Here is a 13,868-nt window from a genome sequence, read left to right on the forward strand (position 1 = left end):
ACTCGACCAATCATCGCAGCAGGGCTGTGGAAATGGTTCTTGATTTAGGTTCTCAATGAGAAACACATACAAAACTGTTGGAAGAGACGAGAAAGGCTTCACTTGAACAATGCTATTTTGGCAGCTTCCTACTTAGGGCTGACTAAACTCATCGCAAACAGCAGAGCATTTATTTAGACGGCAGCACGCCCTGGAATAAAAACAATGAGAAGTAGGGTAACAGCTCCTAGGATGGTGTGGGATTCAGGTGGAGGAGGTTGAACGTCCCAAAAAAAAAAAAACACGGGAGATCAGCTGTTTTTTCACAGAGGTGTGTGGATTTAACAACACCTGTCTTCTCAGGTGTGCTGCATGAGTGAAGTAACACCTTAACAGACAACAGTAGCGCTTATCATTTTAGAAGGTTTGAGCAGAAAAATGGTAATAGTTTAGTTGCAAACAGCATTAAATGGGAAAACTTCCTTAAAGGGGGAGTTTACCATCCACATTGGACCCCAATGAATGCACACACCAAAAAAAAATTTGTGCTCCGCAGAAAAGAGAAATCTATACAGGTTTTGAATGTCATTAAGGTGAGTAAATGACAAAAAAACGACATTTTTGAATGAAGTATCCATTTAAGACCAAATACTCATTTAGCTGTTCATACAAGCACATTTTAATTATGTAGCTGTGTTTTTAAAGAGAAGATTCTTGCAAGTAAAAGAATGCATCTCTAATAAATACAAGTTTTTATGCAAGAAAATCCACAATTGTGCACTTTAACGAGTAGAAGATTCTTGCAAGTAAATGAGAGGAAAGAAACAGAGGGTGCCATACTGAACAGGCCTCTGAACAGACAGCTCATGAGTCAGAGATGCTGACTGATACAGATACAGTGGCTGTAAGCAGAACAATGTCACTACATAGATCCACTCATTAGCGCCTTCTGAGGGCACACACACACCAGCTGATGAGTCCGTGACTCGATTTGCCGCCTGCTAACAAAGATATCATAAAGGACCCAATGTGGTCTCATTAGAAGAGGTCAGATACCGTGCTGAGGAAGTGACTCCATACTGTAGCACACAGATGCTAAGAAGCGACCTTGAGTTTGTGATTCGAAATCTGGAGCTGTAGGAAACAGGTGGCTTCTTCACAGGAAAGCAGGGGGGAGTCTTTGGATCGTACTCGTACAGGTATAGGCCCAAATCCAGAATAAAATCAACGACCCCTGTCAAAAATCTCTGTGTTACAGCGCAATTTCATTTGACCTCATTTCCACCCTCTCATGCTTCACCTCTTTAGAGTGCAAACAATGATTACTAGAAGAAAAGCACAACACTGAAGGTGGACAGTTAGCATTCTATCATTTGCGTTTTGATGACAAGTGCTGAAAGTGTTGCATGCTGTTTTAAGTGACAAATGGTTGCAGTGATTTAAGGTGAAATGATGGTTCAGGCTACATTTGCAGTGCCATACTACTAGGGCTGCACAATTAAATTCATCACAATTTCAGTGGAGCCTTTTGCAATAATTAAACTCCAAAAGGCTGGGATTTAATTAAATATGGCATGCAAATGATGCATTCTTCATATTAGGGACAGCACTCTGCTCTGTTCATAATCTACTGCTCATACTCGCATGCTTTTACACAACATTGGGCTCAAATGCAAAATAACCCTATTTCTTTCTAAAATATAACAGAAACTCGACACCACTTGCTTAATTAAAGGGGTATCCCACCCAAATTTACAATTATTCCATCATTTTCTAGCCTTTCCAGCTGTATGTATGTATGTATGTGTGTATGTATGTATGTATGTATGTATGTATGTGTGTGTGTTTGTGTGTGTGTGTAAATATATATATATAAAACATATTTTTTCGTTAGAGAACACATTTACTAAAAATCTCTGCTTGTGTTCACTTAAAGAAACTCATCCGGGATGGCAAGACGGTAAGACAAAAAAAAAGAAAAATAAATAAAGTTGCATGGAATGAACCTTTAAACATGCATAAGGTCATACAGCAGATAAGTGCAGTAAAAACACACACTAGAATCTGTTTTAAATGCAGTGACAGCTCCTCTCTCCAAAACCAAATCATGCTGGGGTCATGAGGTCAAGGGGAGGGGCATAGGTGCTTGTTCAACCACTGTTCTTGACTTTGTATTTTCGGTGTTGCAGAAAAACAGACACTCATATGACCATGTGTTGGCTCTTCACATATACTTGCTTTTTGTAGAGGCACTAGAGGACTGTAGGCTCAGCATCAATCACAGTTATTGCCTGCATTTATCTGGAAAGGAACACAACAGCCACTCCACAGAGAGAAGGTGCGACGTGCAATACGGTGTAAAAACCATTCCAACTGTGAGCTTGGAAATGCAATTTTTCCCTATTACAGTTCAAAAAGAAGGGGCCAATAAGAAACATTAGCACAAATTCAATATGGGGTCTGTCTGAGGAGGTGATTCCTGCAAAGCGGGGCACTCAATTTGTCTGAGATTAAAACGAAAGTGGAAAAAGGTAATTGTTGTTGGTGTAGATAGTCATCTCTGAAATTGCAAGGATGAGCAAGAGAATGTCAAATAAAAGCGCAATACTTGGTTCAAAAGCTTTTAAATTCAAGAACTCAACACCAAGCATAGCAGCGAGTCACAAAATCAATTTGCATACCAAAACATCTGGATAATCTAACCCGAAAGAACATCAAATGTTAACTCATGGTTTCTGTTTTCGATGAAAATTATAGCTCTTAGGACCCCTTCATACGTATGGCATATCACACCCCAGCAGCAGTGGAGGAAACCCGTTTTCTTTCATCTGTGACCTGCACAGTATCTCATGACAGACGATGGTCATGAGAACAGCCTACAGGTATTTCTGAAATCATGCTAATATCACGAGAGAGCGCCATGGCAAGTCACTTAGCCTGAAAGCAGCCTTGGATCATTTCAGTGTCAAGTGATTTATTCTCTCACCAGACCCAATGTCTCCTTTCACCTGGATGCTTCATTGCTTCGATATGTGACGGGTGAGGGAAACACAAACAGTTCATCTGGTCATCACTGAAATCAGCTCCAAAACTCAGGCGTTGTTCTCGCACATCAATTCGACCAACTGTAAGCAGGGTTCTTTCATCGCCTATACCTCAATAACTCTCCAAAATCACTGGTTAACCACTGCTGCTTCTGCTTCAGGGAGGTGATGGAGCTTCCTGAAGGTCACCCCTTTCATAACGGATGGCGTTTTCCCATGCCTTCCCTCCCGCCGGTACAACAAAACACATAACAACACGGCCCTCTGGACTGTGGCAGGAAGTGGATGAACTCGGAATGCTTTGTTGGGATTGGACAAAATCCCTATGGGACGGCTGAGCAAAGCTGAAGCAACATACGCAGAAAGCAGAGGTTCACAGTCAGGGTGTCCCTGCTAATCTGCCGCCGTGAAAACACAGTGTGGGGGATCCAGACTCTAACACTAAGCTTGCGTCACAGGATGACGTGTTGGCCCGGCTGAGGCTAAGGGGACTTGACACTGTTTATACAACGAAAGTCTCTGAAATCTGCTAAATACAGGACAATCACATTTCCCACAGACTCTTCCAATGCATTTAAAGCCATCTGTAGAAACATTAATGTCTAGGCATCACTAGTATTGTTCATCATAACTATGATAATGAGCACTTAATTATTTATGTTTTAACGCCATATCACATGGCTATATTCAATAACAATATCATTTCAATGCATCATTAAATATTTACAATCATTATACAAAAACATACAAGAAACAACAATAGTACTGATAAAAATCACATGCAATCTTTCAGTTTAATTAATGATAAAAAGTTCTACAATTCTTCCAGGAGAGACTTAAAAATATACATATTTTAGTATATTTTCTGAAAAATATTGCTGTCTATTATTTAAAATCATTAAAAAAAAAATGCAACCTAAAACCTCATTTGGTATAACCATCTGGATCAGCTCTAATGGTTGTAAGAGTACTTGAAAATCTGTTAAATGCTGTAAAAGTATCCGAAAGCTCTGCTTGCATCTGCTTGCATCATATTAAAGCCATTGAATGTCAAACACAAATAAGTTTTACAAGATAAACCGCTCCAAAGTCCAGTCATGTGCCCAAATGTTTTCTCTCTGAAGTCCACTTGTTGACCTAGCTCAACAGACTGAGCCGTGGTGGATCAGCTGTAGGTCTTTGGGGACCGGGGACTGCCAAATGCGACCGGTCTATCCCATGTCCACATGCAAGAGAGTCCTTGGAGACACTGGGAACGTGACCACGAACAGCTCTTGAGTCTCTGAAGTAGTAGATAGCCAACAAAGTATAACACGGCCAGAGTTTCCTGTTTGGCTTTGAGTGCCCATTTTCTTTAAGCTACTGTTTAGATGTGCTTGTTAAAGTTAGCACGTTACCAATGAAAAATGAATGGGATATAGATACTGGAGAACTGCCTTGGGATATCAAATCCAATTCAGATAAAGCTCTCTGAGTTGTCCTACCTGACACATGGCTCTAAATGAGAGTAGTGCCAGAGAGGATACAGAGGAATGGGGTTTAAAGCAGAGCTAGAAAAAGAGGTATGACCCACCACTCTCTCCGGGTCTAAAATCTGATTGGATGCCCTACATTCAAAGCTGCTGTCAGATAGCTTACATACCCATGTCCACACATCAAATGAAAATTCTCTCTATATTTTTTTTGTGAACATATTTAAAAAAAAAAAAAAAAATTATATATATATATATATATATATATATATATATATATATATATATATATATATATATATATATATATATATATATATATATATATATTTTTTTTTTTTTTTTTTAGTGCTGGGCAACGCTAACATTTTTTAAATTAAATTTTTTTAATCACATTGTTATGCGAAAAAACTAATAATCCATTCAAAAGTAGTGTATTGTGCACTTTTTTCCATTTAAAAGTAGGTTTTCTGCTATACGAACAAAAGTGTAATAACATTTGGTTTGCAAACGCTTTGAAATAAGGTGCTTTTTTACAGCAGTATTCCTTTTACATAGCAGGAATTCAAATATTTCTCGTAGCCTAAATCTCAACTTATAACATTAATGTAATTCAATGAAATAAACAAGCTATTTGTCACTGCCAGGACATTAATGCTTTACAGAAAATATTTTATAGTTTGTTAGAGAAAAACAAGTTATGCACAGAGTCCAGAGCCTCGATCATAACATCATAACTTCCTATTAGAGACCTGTATGATCGCGGGACCCATCGCAGCAGAGAGCGGCGCAGGACAACACTTGATGTGCGGGTAGAGACTCGTGTGTGCGGGATGAGGGAGAATAATTATGGTGTGCTCACACTAGGCAATCTTAACCATGCCGGAGCACGTTTGACCCCCGAAGCCTGGTTCGTTTGACTAGTGTGATCGCTCCGTTTAGCAGTCCCTGGCTCGGTTGGAAGAGGACGGCAAGAGCAAAGTTCAGTTATATATAGATCAGTTAGAGTGAGCGCTAACCGATCTTCTGATACGTGCTGCATGATTGAGTGAATATTTCTGAGCAGCAAAATCGATAGATCTGTAAAGCAATATATTGTGAAAGGGACGTGTGTTACCGCGTCCCATATGACTCAAAATAATGAACCAGGAAGTTAACAAAATGATTCACTCCACTGTAATCAGCGAGAGTGCTTCTCTGTGGTCTTCACATGCTATCGGAAACTTTCCAACTTATAAAGTCATGATTACGAGCTCATTGCATTCTTTTCTGTTAAAAACAACAGTGGACAGTGGTTTGTGAATGCCGATGCTTAGCCCAAATAATTTGATCGGGAGCATCCCCTCCTGTGCACCATGAGTGTATTCAGAGCCAGTGAGCTACAGACTTTCATAATAATAAAAAACTGTGTTAACGCACGAAAAAAATTATTGTCGGTATATATATAATTTGTATATAATTTATCTAATTATTTAATTTTTTTTACATTTTATTTAACCCAAAATATATTTGTCTGCATTCTTAGTCACACAGGTTTGGAACCAAAATGTACATTTTAAATGTCGGTCTGTCAGCGTTAACTTGTTAATGCATGTGATGAATTTTACATAAATAAATGCATTAAAATAAGAGCTTTTTCTATTGCAACCCTTTAACTCATTTAACCAGAGAAGAGCCAAACTGCAAGAGGGTTGTGCCAGAGCTTGCTTCCAGGAGGTTCATCCCTCACGCCTGTCTCAGCGAGCTGGCACCTGGCGTCTTACCTTCCGCTTCCTGAACCTACGGTTGCTAAGCACAAGTCGATTCACCCAGGGCTTCTGGAGTTCTGCTTCCAGTCAATGATCATCAATCACAGAGGCTTTATCAAGCTAGAATCACACAAACACACTCAACAGGGCAGTTTATACAACAGGAGAGTGATAACGGCATAAAGAGTGGTCATTACTGACAAGACACTAGAAATATTGGATGAAACATCAGCTTTTGTATTCGAGGGAAATTGTGCTTTGGGCCACTATATCTAGGATTTGTTTAAAGATAGAAGAAAAATATGAACACTTCTTTCTCTCTCTCTCTGGCATCTACAGAGAAATGTCTTGGGAAAGGGTCTGAATAAAAAGTTTGAACATAAATACTTACCTTTAAGGATATTCAGCTTGGTAATTTAAACCATTTTTTAGACATTTTAGTCTATTTTGTCTTTTATCTACAACAATAGTGTTTTGAAGTGATGTTCCATAATTTGCTCATTCCTTCTCTCCACATCATTGTGCACCAACACACCCACACAAAAAAACTGAACCTAAATCACGCTTCATGCAAGGTTTGCCATGTTTGCACTGTGAAGACTCAGATGAAGCCCTTGCCTTGAAAATAAACTCTCCCACATCCTTCGCTCAGGGCTATTACAATGATTTTTATTTACTCTTTCCTGATCTGTTGATGCATGGACAATTTAAGAATTGAAATAAAAAGAAAGGAAGATAGCAGACAATGGAAACAAAGACAGTAAAATTCACCTGTTGGTAAATCCCTGTTTGAGCAGCAGGGGAAGAAAGGGTCACAACTATAACAGGAGACCAATCGGGAAACAGAGGAGTGTTATAATGCACAGCAGAGAAAGAGAGGAAGGGGGAGGGAAAGCGAGAGAGATGAGGGAGGTGGGAGGGAAGAGAGAGAGAGAGAGAGAGATCGAAAAGAGGAGGAGGAGAGAGATGAGTAGGAAGGGCATTTTGAAAGCAAGCATAGGGATGAGGAACACTACATCCTACAACATCTGACTTTCCTGCCCACCTTGACAGGCAAGGGAGAGCTCACAGAAAAGCAGATAGAGGAAGACAGCCAGACTCATCCCTTCAGAGAAGCATGTCCTTTATTACTCGTCCTGGCATGGCTCTACTCAAACTGGGAAATATTTGGGCTACCAGGTCACTCACTCTTATGGCAGCAACAAGAGGTAAAAAGCTTTGAATTTTTGTACTTTCACAACTGGAGTATCCTCTAAAGGGATTGCATGCTATTCTAAACAAGCCACGGAAAACTTCTACTTTTTAAAATCTATAAAATACTGCACAGGGTCGCGACCAAGAATAAATAAATTTACGTGACAGTCAACTCGGAGCAGTTCGATTTTATGCTGCAGATAGGAATATGAATATGAAAAATGTGCACTGTCTGCTTTGATGCTTGCACTGTGGAAAAAAAAAGATGCATGCTTTGTTTTGATACGGATCCTCCAGTGGCCAACACAGTAACTGACACATTTAACTCAATTAATGTATGTGGAAAGAGCAAGACTTGAGCAATCGAAACCCATCCAACCCATTATCCTCTTAAGAGGAAGATGATGTGAGCACTCTTGTCACTATATCTGCTTCAGGCTAGTGCTGAAAGCTGCCTTCTAGCTCAGAAATAAATAGAGAAAGAGTGAGAGAGATGCTTGGAGATTTATAAGTATTCCGCTTCACATTTATAGAGCATTGCCCATGTAAGTACGGTGTAGGAGTACAGCAAACCTGCAAAGCTCCAAACAACCACTCACAGTCACCCTGGGAGTCCATTATTCTAAAAGAACATTAGTTTAATGAGTTAGCCTTAAGGCTTCTCAGCTAACAAATTACACCAGAGACGCCTTCAAAGACAAAAAGATGATTTTGACTTGGGTTAACTCTTAAAAAGGTAATTGGAAGTGTGCACAATCTCTGCAAGGTCTCTGAACAACCCGAAACCATTGACTGTGGACAAATGAGTTTTATAACAAAATAAGAGTTAAATGAATGCTAAGATGAGAAGAGATTTTCAAGGTCATTTATGACAAAAAAAATTATTCTAACTCTCACTTTTTTGCACCTACCAGCAGCTAACGTGTGAAACTACTGAGGATGGAGCTCCTGTTCCAGTGTCCCACACTGTGAAAAAGAGAGGGGAAATATATACACCTGACTACCTCCTTCCCTCTGGAAACCTTTGACCTTGTCGTGATTACTGTGTACTGCTGTCTACCAGCCTGGTCTCCTGGAGCTATATCGTGGGAGTGTGATTTACTCGGGTGGAAACAAGCGGTTGTGGACTCTGCAGGGGTCAGAAAAACTTCTGTTTAATGGCGAGGAGGGAATGCCAGTCCTGACCTGTCACACTGAGGGAGATACATTTGTTCTTGTGGTTCGCAAAGTCTTGGAATAAACAATGAAAAGTGAGGACTTTTGGAAGGATGGGACATGGTGTCATCCCTAATCGTTTCTGTAAGGTCTGTTTGACCAACACAAAGGACAAAAGGCTGAAGACAAGCCTGAACACAACACAGCTTTCATGTCAGGACCACGTGGATATTACAATGCACAAACCCTTCACACACTCTGAAAAGGAAGAGCAGAGTGTTTCCATCTCCCACTGAAATCTGAGGATGCGAGGGAAAGCGGTATGAGCTGTTTTGACGGTGTTTAATCAACCCTACAGAGAGGTGTTTGAGGAAACCGGGGTGTCCTCACTTGTTCAGTCTTTGCCATGCTGGGGCTGAGGAAAGCCTTAGCTGATGCATTCGTTAAATATTTGCTCTTTTAAAAAAAAGGCCCTGAACGGAGCAGGTACATAACAGAATGGCGTTGAAGGAGCAAAGGACACTGTTGAGATAAAGAGGCGTTGGAGCATGGTTGGCGTCTATGACATCCTTCCAACAAATCAACGCTTTGGTTGCATTTGCTACACAAGCTCCTAACAAGGACAGAGAACACAAGCGAGGGGTGAGTTTCATTAATCTATGCACATCTTTTATGTGCATGTGCAGATGAATGTTTTATCATTTTTACATTCTTAATTGTGGTCCTTTCCATTCACATTCTTGTTAGTTGACAGCTAGAGTTGGTCTGGTATAGTCTTTTATTTATTTTTTATCTAAACGGTTCTGTCATTATCAGACACTCATGTCATGGAAATGCTTCTTAGAAATACATGTCGCATTTAAACAACAGTTCATTTCTGATAAAAGCTTTGTGTTTCATTAAGAAAACCGACCCATTGAATATGTTAAAACGGTCATCTTTCATTTTTTGCACGTGTAGGAGAATGCATACCCCTCCTGTGATGGGATACCAGGCCATCATGAGCAACGTCACTGTCCTCGATAACGTGGAACCTCTTGACTTTGAAATGGACTTGGACACTCCTTACCCTGTCAGCTTCCAGGTGTCTATAACAGGTTTCCTCATGTTGGAGATCGTACTGGGTCTCAGTAGCAACCTGACTGTGCTGGCTCTCTATTGTATGAAGTCAAACCTGGTGAGCTCTGTCAGCAACATCGTAACCATGAACCTTCATGTGCTGGACGTCCTGGTGTGTGTGGGCTGCATCCCATTCACAATTGTGGTGGTGCTATTGCCACTGGAAGGCAACAGTGCACTCATCTGCTGCTTCCATGAGGCTTGTGTGTCCTTTGCTAGCGTGGCTACTGCTGCCAATGTCCTGGCCATCACACTAGACCGCTATGACATCTCAGTTCGGCCTGCAAATCGAGTTCTGACAATGGGACGAGCAGTGGCCTTATTAGGGTCCATTTGGGCTTTATCATTCCTTAGCTTTCTGGTACCCTTCATAGAAGAGGGTTTCTTTAGCCAGCCAGGTAATGAAAGGAATCAGACAGAAGGGGAGGAGACTTCAAACCAATACTCCACTGAATTAGGCCTCTACTATCACCTGTTGGCACAGATCCCAATCTTCATCTTCACTGCTGTGGTCATGTTGGTTACTTACTACAAGATTCTGCAGGCGCTCAACATCCGCATTGGCACACGTTTCCATTCGGTGCCAAAGAAGAAACCGAAGAAGAAAAAGACCATCTCCATGACTTCCACCCAACCAGAGTCGACGGATGCTTCACAGAGCAGTGCAGGCAGGAACCCACCACTGGCCATGCGTACCTCCGTGTCCGTGATCATAGCCCTCCGCAGGGCAGTCAAACGGCACAGGGAACGCCGTGAACGACAAAAGAGGGTTTTCCGAATGTCGCTTCTTATCATCTCCACCTTCCTGCTTTGTTGGACACCTATTACCGTGCTAAATACAGTAATCCTGAGTGCAGGGCCAAGCAACTTCACTGTGCGTCTCAGACTGGGCTTCCTGGTCATGGCTTATGGAACGACCATTTTTCACCCGCTGCTCTATGCCTTCACTCGGCAGAAATTTCAGAAGGTCCTAAAGAGTAAAATGAAGAAGCGTGTTGTGTCAGTTGTAGAGGCGGAGCCTATCCCCAACAACGTGGTCATCCACAACTCATGGATTGACCCAAAGAGGAACAAAAAGGTGACTTTTGAGGAGACAGAGGTCAGGCAAAAATGCCTCTCTTCAGAGGATGTGTAATGAGCTACTGTGCCAATTTAAGGCAAAAACACTGATCAGGTACAGTATCATTAAAAAAGGGAAACCACTAATCCAAAGCAGCAATGAATTTAAGTGTATTAATTGTACAGTACCTCAAGAGAAATAATTTATTATTATTTATTGTAATGTTGACTATTGTAGATGTCTTGGATGATAAAGTGTAAATACTGCATGTGCTTTATTGACGTGATCCTAGAGACTGTACATACATACCCAAGTCAAGTATAAACCACCAATGTAAAAAAGTAGAAACTGATGCTCATGGGTTTATTTAATTGCATTAAATACTCCAAAAAAAGAGCTGAAGATTTTTTTTGCCATCAAGAAGAACCCTACACTACTGTAATAATTACGTGCCATAGTTTTTTTTGACTAGAGAAAGTGGTTATATGTCTTTGTTCTCTTTGCGCTGCAACCACCTTAATTTTTACTGGTGCAAAATATAAGATAAACACTGTTAACAATTCACGCTATGAGTTTCATTAAGTGGATATTACCTGCCCTCTACCCTGCAATAAAAGGAAAAAGATGGCTATATTACTCAGGTCAACACGTAACAGGGTGCTCTTACAAAGCAAAGTCTGCTTCCTTTCAAAATCAGTTGCATGGCCAGTTGGCATAAAATCATATCTTTTTATGGGGATGAGGGAAGTGGTACACTGCATATCGTCCAATAAAGCTGCTGGGGAATGAAGTGGATGTGGAGTGTCAATGAAAAGGTGTTGATTGTAAATACTTGACCTTATAAGACACACCAAGCTGATGGTGTTTGATTATGGGTTAGACTTGATTAGAGGGTGATAACTGTATCTTTTGGCAGGCTAGAAAAAAATAATCACCTCTTGCACTGCAGCAACAAAAGGTCACATACTGTTCAGTATAAGGGGCGAAGTCATGGGACTGAATGGGTTTAACTGATCAATTTCAGAAATAGATGCAAATTGTGTTGGATGATGACTTGCATAAATAAATCTCAAAGCACATCTCAGTTGGGTAGGCTTTAAACTTGATTGAAAACCCATCTGACAGTTCATTACGGATTGTTGCAGTGTTTGGAAATAAACATGACTAATGTTCAGCTCGTATCATCAAGTGACTGTTCAACAATCATACGTTCTTGAGTTTATCTACAGATAGATAAAGGGTCAGAGCCACAGCAGCTGATCCGTATTTAGAGCTCACACACTGTGTTGAACAAGAGAAAGTGAGAGAAGAAGAGCATGATTGATGCATGTCTTTTATGTAGGTCTCTCAAAACAGTGAGTTACTGTAATAAAACATGCACAATGTGAGAAAATCTGTCCATCTGTTAATGCTGTACACGAGTCCCAGTTATCCCGTGGTGCTATGCTTTAATATCAAGGGCAAAATGGTAACTTTTAGCTGTGATGTACTCCCGGATAACTCTTAAGAAGTCACATTCTCTTTGCCTGTCCCCATATCCACAGCCAAACCACAGAGGATAAAGCATACCCCTGTTAACTGGAGCATCCTTACCTTTCCACTGTCCGTTTTCATTCACTCAGTCTATTCCTCTTGCCTTGCAACATCCACATCACTCATATATTCCCAAAGGAGTGAGTCATTGAGTCCAAGTAGTTCAGGTGGTGTAGAAAACAAACAGAATTAAATCCCCTGTACTGAATGTTAGGTACAGCTATATCTGTCCACTATTCTGAAAGCCATTTGCTTTGTAAATAGACAAATTTAGCCAAGGAACTACGGGAGTTTTAGATGAGTGATCAGTAATAGAATACTGTACATTTAATATGCAATATTATTTAAATATATGAGGTAACAAGATGGGATATGCAAGTACATTTACTCGCATATAGATTTATAACGGTCTGCCAAACAGACAGACTTTTCTTCCTGTCAGTCCTCGGCTCTTGACATTTATCTGACTTAGATTTACTCTCCCCAATAACAGCCTGATTCCTTCAGTTTGTCCATGTTTTCTCACTCCAATCGTCTCATTACAGCAGACACGCGTGTCCTCCACCAATCAAAACACCTTCACCTCTTCCTCTGCATTAGTCAATCTTCCCCTTAAGCCATTTAGAGTTCAACTATTCATCAGTGCATCTGGCTGACCATCCATACCTTACTTCGCTGGGAAGGGATTCATAAATCATGTTAGCAAGATGGTGAGCTGTCATTATTGTGTTACTAAGGATCGCAATAATTCAATCTATTTCAGGCTTGTGTACGCAGTGAGATAAACCATGAAAATAACAAATGGCTTATAAAGTTAATGACAAAGAAGATTTGAGTCTTTTGATTTAATACCACACTGGTAAGTTGGATAGTAAAAAAAAAAGGTATATGGGTCAAAGACGAAAAAGTGTTTAAGCATTAAAAAAAAAAGTGTAATACTGCTTTAAACTGTTGTAGTTTTCCCCCCAAAAAATGCAAAAAGTTTTCTGTTTTATTTAATTTCAATTTTGTTTTTGTTTTTCTGAGCAAAAAATAAATATCATACATTTTGCCCTGATTTACAGAAGACACCCAGTAAAATGTCATTCAGTGTAACAATCTTGTCAGGCATATTTAACACAAAAATCTATTTATGACATATTAAAAGACTAATTACTTTCATCTCAAATACTAACGAGTTGTAATTTTACATTTTTAACATTTGCCACTATCCTAGGTTTTGCCCATTTGTCAGTAAGAATTTTGTACTAATTTAAAACACCGTAAAATTTAATATGCTCCATTATTCATTTAGATATTTTAATAAGTGCTTTGTTGCATAAATATTGTGTTGTAACATTATTTCAACCAAATTATGACATTTTATTCTCCAAAAACGTATTTAAAATCTTAAAAGTAGACATTTTACTAACATTTAATGTGCTTTCTATGGACACAAAATCACTTTTGTACATTTTTCTTGATGCGGACATCTTAACGTCTTTGACCCAATATGCTGTCCATCCAATCAACACTACGCTGGAACACAATGAGGTCTCAGCTAACATCTCATACAGTTATGGTA

General features: G+C 39.9%; 2 protein-coding genes across 2 annotated transcripts in view; one reads left to right on the forward strand and one right to left on the reverse strand.

Annotated features, from left to right (window-relative positions):
• LOC113047882 (conserved oligomeric Golgi complex subunit 5-like) overlaps positions 1-13,868 on the reverse strand; it is a 42,920-nt gene that overhangs the window by 22,016 nt on the left and 7,036 nt on the right. The window lies entirely within an intron of this gene.
• On the forward strand, positions 6,915-11,165 carry LOC113047881 (probable G-protein coupled receptor 22). Its single transcript, XM_026209230.1, has 3 exons — positions 6,915-7,451; positions 8,352-9,234; positions 9,553-11,165. Exon 3 carries the CDS (start codon positions 9,557-9,559, stop codon positions 10,844-10,846), a length of 1,290 nt encoding a protein of 429 aa, XP_026065015.1. The 5' UTR covers positions 6,915-7,451; positions 8,352-9,234; positions 9,553-9,556; the 3' UTR covers positions 10,847-11,165.

The sequence above is a fragment of the Carassius auratus genome, chromosome 29 (genome assembly GCF_003368295.1).
Source record: "Carassius auratus strain Wakin chromosome 29, ASM336829v1, whole genome shotgun sequence".
NCBI classification, from domain to species: Eukaryota; Metazoa; Chordata; class Actinopteri; order Cypriniformes; family Cyprinidae; genus Carassius; species Carassius auratus.